We start from the raw sequence: 11,854 nt of genomic DNA on the forward strand, positions 1-11,854 counted from the left end.
GTGGAAGCAGCCTGTGGGTCAGGACTGTGAAGTCCTTCCTATGTTTTCAGTACTGCAGTACTCAGCTGTCTTCATAGCTGGAAATTTTAAGTGGGTATTTTAAAAGTAGACCAGATCTAAGTACCTCAACAGATAATGTCCTTTGTGGGGTCTAGATTTCTCTTCCTGCAGTTCCTAACATCATCTCTATGTGATGTGATATCCCTCTTTCTGCTGGCTTTGTTTCTGCTTCAGATACTACCTTTCAATGACTGTACTTTTGTACCTTTCTTTTTTCAAGGGCTTTCAAATCATCCTTATCAAGGCATCCATGACTTAGTCTTTACTTTCTTTAGGGTACTCAAATTGCCCTGCAGGATAGGCATTTCTCTGTGGGTTTTGCTTTGCTTGAACACCTGAGTAGTTGCTACCTTAAAATATTTGCTAGTCCTTTAGTTGGTATAAGAACTCCTTTCCTTTGCTGTGGATTTTATTCTTAATATGAAAGCAGAAAAAGGCTTGTATCCAGAACAGTGTGCAGTTTCAGTTGAGAACTGCAATGGATCAAAAATGCTGAGGTGTAGACAGATGGGTTAGAGACTAAGGAAATTATAAATTCCATAATCAAAAGACAGCACAACTAACAAATTATAGCAGTGTTAAGGAGGTTGGGTTGGTATTTTCTTCAGAAAGTTACTAGCACAACTACTTATCTGAGCTCGTTGTCTACCTGGTAAATGCAAATCAAACCAACAGTTTACCTTTGTGAGGTGATGTATGCTGTCACTTTATGCACCAAAATGTGCTATTTAATTAAAAAGGAATTTGAGAGGACATGTAGAAGTTACTATGATGGAACAAATGGCCCTATTTTTTATAGTTGTACGTAATCTAACATTTTACTGATTAGGTCTTATCATAATCACGTTTAAGTTTTTCTTAACTAAATTGCATGCTTTTTCTCCCCACTCTCAAATACATGGAATGTTCACTGAATTAAGTTTCCATTATATGGATTTTTCTGTTCAATGTGTAAACCATATTCTCTCCAATTTGTAGATTCTTGTGGACACTGTTTGGGCTTTGTCCTACCTAACAGACGGTGGAAATGAACAGATACAAATGGTGATTGATTCTGGAGTTGTACCTTTTCTAGTTCCCCTTCTGAGTCATCAAGAGGTTAAAGTTCAAGTAAGTCTGGTTCATTTGCTCTTGGATAGTCTTTTGTAAGCTATTTGCTAAAATATGTGCCTTAGAGCATTTATTAGTGGAGTTACTGAGATAAGCATTTATAGCTACATTTTGTGCAGGTAAAACTGAACAAAAAATGTTACCTACACTGGGGAAAAAAAAGATTATTAAAATGAAAGAAAACTCAGGCAAAACAGTTCTGATACAGTTTTAAGTAAAGTGGCAGGTTAAACATTAATTGTGTGATTACAAGGAGTGCCTTCCTTTAGGCCTAAAATATTTAATGACAACAGATTTAAACTTTTCCAGAATTCAAGTTATATGCGCTCTTTCTGTTGCTGCGTACATGGTACTGCATGTTCTGTCTGAATAGCTCATGGAAGTTAACTAGTATTTTAGGACCTTTTGGATGTTAAAATATTTGCAGATGCTGAGTCCTTTTGGTGAAGTAAATTTGTAATTAGCTATGAAAGGTAGGTTGACTGAGCTAGTTTCATTAATTTTAAGACAAAGGGAAACTAAAAGTTAATGTGTGCTTGGTTTTTATAAACCAGACGCTGTAATGGGGAGGTTTTTTGTGTATCTGTGCATTTTATGTGTTTGTTTAATTTGTACTTTGGATGAGACTTGGCTGTGTTGGAATTTGTCAGACTGGTTCACTTGATGAAAAGGAGTCTCTCCAGTATTCTGTCACTTGTAAAGCATTTACTGACCAATACATAAAGATACAAAGTCCACTTCTGAAAGTCAACTGAGACTCAGAAAAGTAGTCGAGATGTTTTGAATGCCCCAGTGGAAGAAGAATGGAGAAGAAAGCAACGTTGGCAGACATAGTCAGAGCCTAGCAGCCATTATTGTAGTTGTGACACAGATCAGATACTTGATGGATTAATTGTCTGTTGTTTTAATAATCTTTTAATTTCTAATCTATACACTTTTTGAGTTGAGCTGCACTGCATTTATTTGGTGATTTACTGTGTGTTTCTCTTTTGATGGAACAGTACCCATTTTTGTGATGTAGCTCACAGGATGAAGTGCTAAATTGCATTTTGCAAAGTGTTTTTATAAAGAGACATCTTAAAATTATCTTTGTTTTAGCTTAAGTAACAGCGATGTCTTTAACATGCAATTTTTTTTCCTTCCCACTTTGGATATTCAGACAGCAGCACTGAGAGCAGTAGGCAACATAGTAACTGGTACTGATGAACAGACACAAGTTGTTCTCAATTGTGATGTTTTGTCTTATTTCCCAAATCTCCTGACGCATCCAAAAGAGAAGATAAACAAGGTATGATTTGTTTCTTCCTAACTTAATATTTTTGTTTAAGAAATAAAGCAGTAGCATGTGCAATATTACGGAAGAATTTCTTACAACTATTACTTCCAGCATGTGAGCAATTTTGTATAAAGTTGCGGCCTTTGAGGCTGGTGCTTAATTAGGGCTGAAACCAAACATCCATAGTGAGTATCCATGCATTGGTGTTGATGCCTCATACTTTCTGGGAGGACTGATGGTTTTTGCTTTGGAGTGTGATACTTTTTCCTTTCATTCACAAAGTGAGTAACTGGATAACTTCAATTACCGTTTTTCGTAAATAAAGACTGTTACTTTTGGTTGAGTCTAGTGAGTTGTGTAAGACTGATCCAGTTTTTCCACTCCACCTTTTCATAGTGAAGTTTGTTCTCTTGTCCATCTTCACCTTCAAGGAAGGAGGATGATATACCACTGTGCTTTTTTGAAAATTGCCCCTGCATTTCCTCTCCTTCCTTTTGGCAGGAGGAGCTTCACTGCTGCAGAGATTGGATGGAATAGGGAGAGTTTGATGAAACAAAGTGATCAGGGTCCTCTTTTCCAAAGCTGTATTTCATGTTATTTGCCTTTTTCTTACTCATTGTGCCATATTCCACTGCAAAGATGGGGCTGGCTGAGGAGGAGGCTTTTTGGTTGAGCTTGCATGATTCCCCCACTTAGTGTATGTACTATTGAGGTGAAATCTGTTTGTGAGGAATCTCTGTTTCTTCAGCCCCTGAAGAACTGTGAAGAGCTCTGAAGAAGTTATCTATGACAGTCAAACTGATGTGATTTATTTTTCCTGCACTTCTAGCACTCACAAAAGAATGATGAAGAGCTCTTCTGAATGCCAAGAAATTTTTTTTATGTAAGAGGAGTCTAGAAGTGCTTTGAATTTTGTTTCAAGTGTATATTGTGAGGGCAAATACAAATAAAAGCAAGATACACATCTTTAAAAAAGTGGAAACCCATTATGTTTTTTTCCTGCAGTGATTCATAATTGACTGCTTGACACATCTGTTTGACTTTTATTTAAGATTGGAGCCTCTTTGAGATGTACTGGATTGCCTTGACAAGTATGCCCCTTTGTAACTAGGAATTTTTTAACTTCCATGACATAGATTTTAGCTATGTGAATGAACCTCCAGAAGGAGTAACTAATGAGCAAAGTTACAGGACATGAGCTTTGTGAGCATCTCTTCATGTTTCAGGAAGAAAATGGGATGTGGAGTTAGTCTTCCTTGTATCATGACAGAAAGCTACTACTGAGCTGTCAGTAGTCGGATTACAGGATAAGTCCTTTTTTTATGAGGGTTTACCAGTTTTCCTATTTTCTTTCCAAAACTGATTGAAAGTTTAAAGTGTGTCTGTGACTCCAGCAGTGCAAAGAGGATATAAGGTTTAAGTCAGTATTGCTTCTGATGTATGGAGACACTCCTTATGTAAAAAAGAATCTGGCCCTGTGAATTAAACATATCACTTTTACATTGATTCCCTGCATGTTTGGCTTTCATAGTACAATAAAAGTTTGTGTGCCAAAAGTACTACTGGAGAAGAAGCCTGTTTAATGATTGGTATGATTTTAGGTTTTGAGATGGTTTGGTTTGATTGGGTTCTTTTTTTATCTGATCACTAGTTTTTAGAAGTGTTTTGATTTTTTTGTTTTCTCCTATTGTAGGAAGCAGTTTGGTTCCTTTCCAATATCACAGCAGGAAACCAGCAACAAGTTCAGGCTGTAATAGATGCTGGGCTAATCCCTATGATCATACACCAGCTGGCTAAGGTCAGTCAAACTATCAGCTATGCAAGTTGTCATCCTCTTTTTATAAATCTGACATGAGGAGTTTGTGATTTTTAATAAGTTTGACAGATGTTTCCATGCTAATTTTAATGAGCTAATAATTTTATTTTTCAGGGGGACTTTGGAACACAAAAGGAGGCTGCTTGGGCAATTAGCAATTTGACAATAAGTGGGAGAAAAGATCAGGTATGTGTAGTGGGATTTCAAGTTGTCACTAAAATGTTGCACATGCAGCCATTTGTAAGAAGCACAATCTTGAAAGCACTTTTTGTTTTTTAATTATTAAGGTTGAATACCTTGTACAGCAAAATGTAATCCCACCGTTCTGCAATCTACTCTCAGTAAAGGATTCTCAAGTGGTACAAGTGGTGCTGGATGGCCTGAAAAACATCCTGATAATGGCTGGTGATGAGGCTAGCACAATAGCTGAAATTATAGAAGAGTGTGGAGGTAAGACCTTATTTTAAGCTTTTAAAAAATTTGATTTGGTGGATAGTCTGTCTTCCCCTCACTGCTGTTGATTTTTACTGCAGCATTATTTACCGCAGGCTATTTGAGTAAACAAGCAGACTTTTGAAATGAGAAAAATTACTTTTTTTTCTGTTTAGTTTGGTTTGGAGATGGTCATGTGTTAAAGATGGTCAATTCTTAAAGGAGTTTTCTGTAGCTTAGGTATATTTTAGGTTTTTAGGCTTAAATAAGAATTGCACTTCTTCATTTTTTTCATTTGATAATTGCACATACTTTGTCCTGTGGTAAAACACATAATTCTTGTTCTAGTTCATTTCCTTGGAAGCAGTTTTAGGATCATAATTTCATTTACAGATCAAAGCCAGATGAGGAGTCTTTTTGATATTGTAATCCAAGTTGTAACACATGCTAATTAATGTATTATAGTAAAGAGATATTGAAGAATGTAATACACTGGAAGCTTTTCCCTTGTGTTATTCCACGTCCAGTTTGAAAATAGGACTAGTGTTTTAGCTTCTCTGAGTATGAGGCTTTGTCACCTTGATGTTTGAAACTCATAGACAACATACGAATTTAGCCACTTCCTTTTGGTGATGCATAGAAGGCACAATGACTAAACCAAAAGCTGTGTAGGATATAGAAGTCTTAAAAAATAAAGAGAGTTTTATCTAAAAAGAGAGAAAATTCCATTATCCGTTGTTCATAAAATGGAGGATTCCATGGCATCTAAAGTTCACAAACTACTTCTCTTTCCTCTCAGAGACAAAGATAGCTGCTGTGTAGATATTTTCAAATGAGCTACATCTATTCAAGCGTGTTTCAGTAGTAATGTTTCATTATTTTTCATATTTTCTTCTAAGTAGTCAGTAACTCTGGTTTAAACTTATAAAACTCTTCTCCATTTTCTTTTATTCAGGGTTAGAGAAAATTGAAGCCTTGCAACAGCATGAGAATGAAGACATTTATAAACTAGCATTTGAAATCATAGATCAGTATTTCTCTGGTGATGATGTAAGTATGTTAAAGATGGAAGAGTATATGCACTGCGCTGTTAGCTTTTTTAAGTACATTGTCATTGTTCCTCAGTTACAATTGTCATGAACGTACGTTATCTGGAAAGTCAGTTTTCCTTCTCCGTGTTCAGTACAGTTTCCCTCAATTGAAAGTCTTTGAAGAGTTTCTCTATACCAGGACTTTTCTTCATCAAGATCAAGAGGACTATTCTAGTTTTGCCTAATAAATTGATGACACTGACCTAATTTTGTCACACTGACCTGTAAATTGACATATAATTACTTGTGATTAGAATCTAAACAGTTCTCTCTCTCCTTTTTTACTTTCTCACACGTCAGTCCTTGGAAGGGGCAGCAGATCCTTACTTTAAGATAGTTTCTGTATTTCATCTCTGTATTTGCTCAGTCTGGATTCTTCATTGAAAAGAGTCATCAAAACTGTTAACACTTTCTGCAGCTGATGGATCTAGACCACCCAGTATTTTGTTTCACCCAGATTAGGTATTTTGACCCTTTGGTTCTAGCTCTTCCTGCTACTCGCTGCTTAGGAGTCCCTGAGAAGCACTTCAACAAGCAATTTGAAGACAAATTATCTTTTCCGGGCCATCCAGGGTGCCTGTAGCTCTGCAGCCTAGCAGAACTATGTCTTCAGTTCTTCTCTTAATTTGAACTCTCCAGATGCCAGCTCTAACTTTAGGACTCAATAGTTTTCAGTTCATGAGCCCAGCATATGATTGGGAAGTTACTCAGCAGAAGTTAAGATACATGAAAAGTTCACTATGCCTCTAATGATTCTCTGAGCAGTGTCCTAAAGTCTCCATAATGACGCTGAGACTTCTGTGTCTAACCGAAGAGCATAGTCTAAGTTGGTGTTTGTGGAAAAACACCTCATTGAGGATAGTACTCTCTTTTGTGCATTTACTTTTTACATTAACACATTTAAATCTATGCCTGATTGGCTGAATATGCCTCCTTTACTCAAGAGCAAGACTTTCCTTCAGATTATCATTTATGCCATTACTGTGTTTTCTGGAGCTTCTGAAACTCAAAACTGTAGAAATTCCATGATTGGGAGACAAAAGTCAAAGCATGAAACCAGGCAAATTTTTGGACAGTAGCTGTAATTAGGAAAATAACTTTTGTTTGAGGATTGGTAAAAAGAAAAAGAAAAGAGGAAAGGGGAGGGGAAGAGAGGGAAGAGGAGAGAAATCTCCAAACTGCCCTAGGAAGACGAGACTGATTATGTTACCTTGCTTGGCAGTGTTAAGATGGACTGCCCATGGACTTCAGGATCTTCTGTATTCTCATTAGATGTTACTGGCTGCTTGATGCCCCTTCATTGTTAATTCCATCTGCTCCTTTGCTGAGCCCTGTAAAGTGGCACATGTGTACTTTAGGACTGGCACTAACAGCTTCCTGACTTTAGTTTCTTGTGTTAAAGGCAGGTGAACTTAGGCAGTGTTACTTTGTAGTATCTCTGCACAAGACGGAAGTGCTAATTATCAATTCACAAACATTTTGCAAAGCATTCTGAAACTGGATTCAATCTTCATGTGGACATGACATTCCATGCTTCCTCCTGCAGATTGTTGCTGCCACCAAAGGCTTTAATCTCTTCCCCTCAGTTTAGGTATTGTCACCCAAGAGAAAGAGAAACAAAAGATTTTAGGTGAGTCAGTTCTGATGTCCACTCTACTGCAAGGCTGTGTCTCCGAAAGCTATTTAGACCCCACACACAGGGGCTCTTACCTGTTTCAGAATGACACACGGTCTCAAATGAGGCTCAGAGAAAAGCTGGTGATTTGGAGGAGGATGGATAGGGCTTGAAGTTGTGCATATTGATGCTACTAAATATGTTATTTGCTGTTCCTTGAGGCATTAAATACATACATTTTAGCAGCTCTGAGGAAGCTGGGTGAAGTTGGCTACTGATGCCTTTCACTCTGTATCCCCTAGAGCAATGAAGTGCTTTTGGTTTAAAACCAAATTCAGATTGCCTTTATGAGAGCTATATAAAACTGCTCTGAAATGAGGAATTCTAAATCCTCCCAATTCTGATAGCAGATACTAAGAACTCTTTTAAGCTTTATATAAGTATTTCTATCAGCTGCTGATAAAAAATTATTTTCATGTTGAAAGAAAATGGGAGAAAGTACAAAACTAATTTTGGAATTCACAACTAGTGATTAGACAACTCCAGAAGTACTAAAAATTGGCATTGAAAATTAAACTGCACAGCTAAAATAGCAACTACTTTGACCAAACAGGAGCAGGGTCCCTAACCATTACAATTTCCTATTTCCCTAATGGTACTAGAACAGACCTGATGTTTGTTCTTGTAAAATATATTTGAGGAATTGAATTGGAAAAAATGATCTAATTTTATTGCAATAACATTAAAAATAAAAAAAAAAAAGAAAATATGAACACTTGTGAATCTCTTTGACATGTACCAAATTGTGCAGGGAATCGGCCTCTCATGTGTTTTTGTTGTTGTATTTTGTAGATCGATGAAGACCCCAGTCTCATTCCTGAAGCCACTCAAGGAGGTACTTACAACTTTGACCCAACGGCCAACCTTCAAACAAAAGAATTTAATTTTTAAGTTCAAAAAAAGTGCAGCTTCTCTTGTCCCACACCAGTACGAAGCACCACCAGATGGCTACCAAGTGAAGAAACAAAAGGCTCCAAGACACACATGCCTCTTCGTTTTGATGCTTCTAAAGCAAGCCATGTATCGGTCACTTTGCAGTTGCCAAACATCACTATCACATGGACTGTAAATGCATATGCATGATCTCTTAAACTGTTTCAGAATTCTTTTTAACAGTCCCAAATACCTTTTTTTGCCTTTTTCCTGGTGCCACATGCTGACAACCGCAATCTGCAGTTTTGTTAAGAATATTCCATAGTGGTGGCACATTGGCTTTCCACGGAAAAGTAGCTTCTTTGGAAAATGGTGCGCTGTGGATCAAGACATTTTGGTATGATGCATACATTTTGGAAGACTTTACAGGGGCCCAGTTTGCTCTGAGCCTCCATCATCATCCTCCACAAACATATACTTTATGTGGAAGAATAGATTCAAAAATGCAAGCCAAATGAATTTCATTGGTGAAACTGAAATAAAAGTAACTTATAAAAACACAACACTTGGCAATTGATTAAACACTTAAGTTTAAAACAAACAGAAAAACTACTTCAGCTATCAGTAATTGATGTGTGTTCATTAACTGCCTCAGAAACCAGGGTTGGAGAATGAACTGTTGATTTGGACTGGTAAAGCTTTTGCCATTATACCTAATTTTTGAGAACAGCGAGCCCTATTTGACCACTCACTTCAGCCTGTGTGTTCCTGCTGTTTTGAAGTAATCAAATGCTGTGCATGGTATTTTACCTGAGCTACAACCTGTTATGGACTTGAACTTCTGTTTAAGCTGAAAGCAAGAGTCCCAGACTGTAGAAAAAAAAAATTCTGTCCAAAAATGTAATAGTTAAAAAGAATCTTGCTTTCAACTTTCAGTAGTCAATATCTTTTGTTTTAAATTGATAATTGGATATGGTTGATTTATATTGGGTTTAAACTGTGGAGCTTTCATGTTTACTGTAATTTAGTCTTAAACTATTTTTTACTTAGTAACCAGTGCTTATGATGATGTGGTTGGCAACAAACCAGCAACTACTTAGAAGCGTCATAAAAGCTTCATTCTTGGAGTATTGGAAGAGTAATTCAGAAGTTAGTCTCAAATCTTATTCATGTGATTAAAAACATACAAACTGGTTGATGTGTGAGGCTGTCTGGAAGCTGCCATTATTCAGCATAAACCTGATGTGCAGCGCACATTAAATAACTTTATATAAGGTATGTGAAGTCATTGCTTTTGGAAAATCGCCTGACCCAGTCACTTTCAAAGGGATTTTGGTATTGCTGGGGTGAAGATCAGTAATTTTGAAATTCTGTAAGCTATCACACAAACTGGTTTTGTTGCTGTTGTTTACTGGGTGTAATTTCCCAATGCATTGATGTGAAGGGATAGAAAAATCTAAACTAATTTAGTTATTGGATGTGGGTTGTATTTACTGTGATGAAGATAAGGACAGATGCCATCAGAGCTTTGTGGATCAGCTGTTTTTCCACTGATGAACAACACATAGCAGGTGTGCATTCATTAAATATATATCTGCCAAGGTGGAGCCACTTTAAAGAGTGAGTTGTCTTGTATCTCAACTGGATACAAGCGTATGTTTAAACTGCAAGATTTTTACTTGCTAGATAATCTGTTTTAATATAGTGGTTTGGCCTCTGATTATTTATAGGTTTTATAAATTTTAGAATCAATTTCTCTTTAAGGTGGCTCGGATTTTTCAACTCTTGTGCACATAAAATTGAGTTGAAGTTCATTGTGCCTTTTTTCTTTTCCCAAAAGTTGAGTTGAAGCTTCATATGGTAACTGCATCCTATTCACACACTATAGTCTAAAATCTTGAAACTGTGTGGTGTTCGCTAAAAAACTAAACAATAAAAAGTCAAAGTTAGGTAAGGTCACAAAGTTTTTGTGAAATTAGAGTTCCAGCAGATGTTATTGTGGACAAATATTTCCTCCCTTCTAATTCAGTCTAGTCTTCTGTACACCATATAGACTGATGGATACCCGGTTCAGCCTACACTCACTATTATCCTAGAGATTACATACAAATTGATACTGAAAAAACAGTTTTCCACTACTGTAAAGATTTGATCCTTTTCTTGCACTCAATGCATTACATTAAAAGTGAACATCGGAGAACTGTTTGCTCAGTTCTTTCTGCTGTGACCTTATCAGCTTTTGATTGGGATTGCACCATTTCATAGTTAATAAAGGAAACAAAGTATATTGCTGCACTTTTACGTTTTCAGAACAGTGTTTAAAATTGCATTGTTTTTATTATTTTTTTAAACTATCAGTTAAAATAGACTAAAACGTTCTTTCAAAGAGGCATCTAAATGTGTTCCTAATTTTGTATATGGGCTTAGGTTTTGTAACCAATAAAAAGCTGCTATCAAATACTATAAAAAAATTCAAGAACTTATTTTGAAGGTTATGGAACTGCTTAGTCTTCATGGATTGGCTTAGGGGTTTTTGTCTTTGACTAGATTAGTTAGCAGAACTCCTCATCGAAGTTTGGAGTATATTACAAGAATGAATAAAGTAAGCTACTGCAGTCATCTCTGAAAGTGGATACGGAGTTTTATGCTTTGTATGAAGATGTTTCCCAAGTGTGTACAGAAAGCTGTGGTAAGTGGGCTGCAGCAGATCCACGTAACTGTTGAATAGTGACTTCAGTTCAAAGGTTTGAAGGGGGACCATGGTGTCAAGGAACTTTCACATTCATCTTCTACCTCCAGAAATGTCCTTTCTGTGCTCCTGGTGCTAGGCTGAATGCTGATTCTGCACTAATTTTAAGCTTGAGATGCTGCACAAGTGGGCCCAACTCCTGCCCCGTGTGCATTGGGAGGGACTGTGCACCAAAACTGGCCTTCGGCGGGAGGCTGCCTTCCATGGCTCTCCATAGCTGGGAGGAATGGCCACAATCCCTCATTCCAGGCACCGTTGACCCCACTGGGTGCTGCTTGGGAACAGATTGGAGCCATCGGAGACTTGCATTGTCCAGTAGCCTCCTAATTAGTAGAGTCCTGCTTTAATTATGGGACAGCACAGTGGAGGGAAACCTCTTGAACTGCTTGAAAGGTGCCTGTGAATACAGCTATGGCTTTGCCATCCCTTCTCTGCGTCAGTTGGCTCAGTCGCCTTGAGAAACGCTTCTCCCCATGGGTAGGTTAATGATGGAATGAGCTTCCAGTGCTGTATTTAAATCTTTACAAATGCTCTTCATGGGGATATAAAGGACAAAGATTTCATGAGATGTCCAAAAGCTGTTTAATCCCTTTGGTTCCTTCAAGCTTTCAGTTGACAAACTGAATTGTGTTGGGTTTTCACAACCTGATAATCATCCATTAGGTCTTACCTAGGGGACTTGACAGACACTACCTTGGAATAAATAATGCATTATTTTAAGAGATGTCTTATTTAGAGAGAATAAAATCTTGAAGATATATTAGTGTCCCCC

At 37.2% G+C, this 11,854-nt stretch overlaps 1 protein-coding gene across 1 annotated transcript in view; it reads left to right on the forward strand.

The window, feature by feature from the left end:
- The window catches only part of KPNA3 (karyopherin subunit alpha 3), a 50,302-nt gene extending 39,505 nt beyond the window's left edge, over positions 1–10,797 (forward strand). The window contains exons 11-17 of the mRNA XM_032679335.1: positions 1,039–1,170; positions 2,330–2,458; positions 4,140–4,244; positions 4,377–4,448; positions 4,550–4,712; positions 5,650–5,744; positions 8,253–10,797. Coding sequence (XP_032535226.1) covers positions 1,039–1,170; positions 2,330–2,458; positions 4,140–4,244; positions 4,377–4,448; positions 4,550–4,712; positions 5,650–5,744; positions 8,253–8,351 — 795 coding nt within the window. The 3' untranslated portion in view covers positions 8,352–10,797. The remainder of the gene's footprint in view (positions 1–1,038; positions 1,171–2,329; positions 2,459–4,139; positions 4,245–4,376; positions 4,449–4,549; positions 4,713–5,649; positions 5,745–8,252) is intronic.
- Positions 10,798–11,854: the final 1,057 nt, after the last annotated feature.

The sequence above is a fragment of the Chiroxiphia lanceolata genome, chromosome 2 (assembly GCF_009829145.1).
Source record: "Chiroxiphia lanceolata isolate bChiLan1 chromosome 2, bChiLan1.pri, whole genome shotgun sequence".
Taxonomy (NCBI): domain Eukaryota; kingdom Metazoa; phylum Chordata; class Aves; order Passeriformes; family Pipridae; genus Chiroxiphia; species Chiroxiphia lanceolata.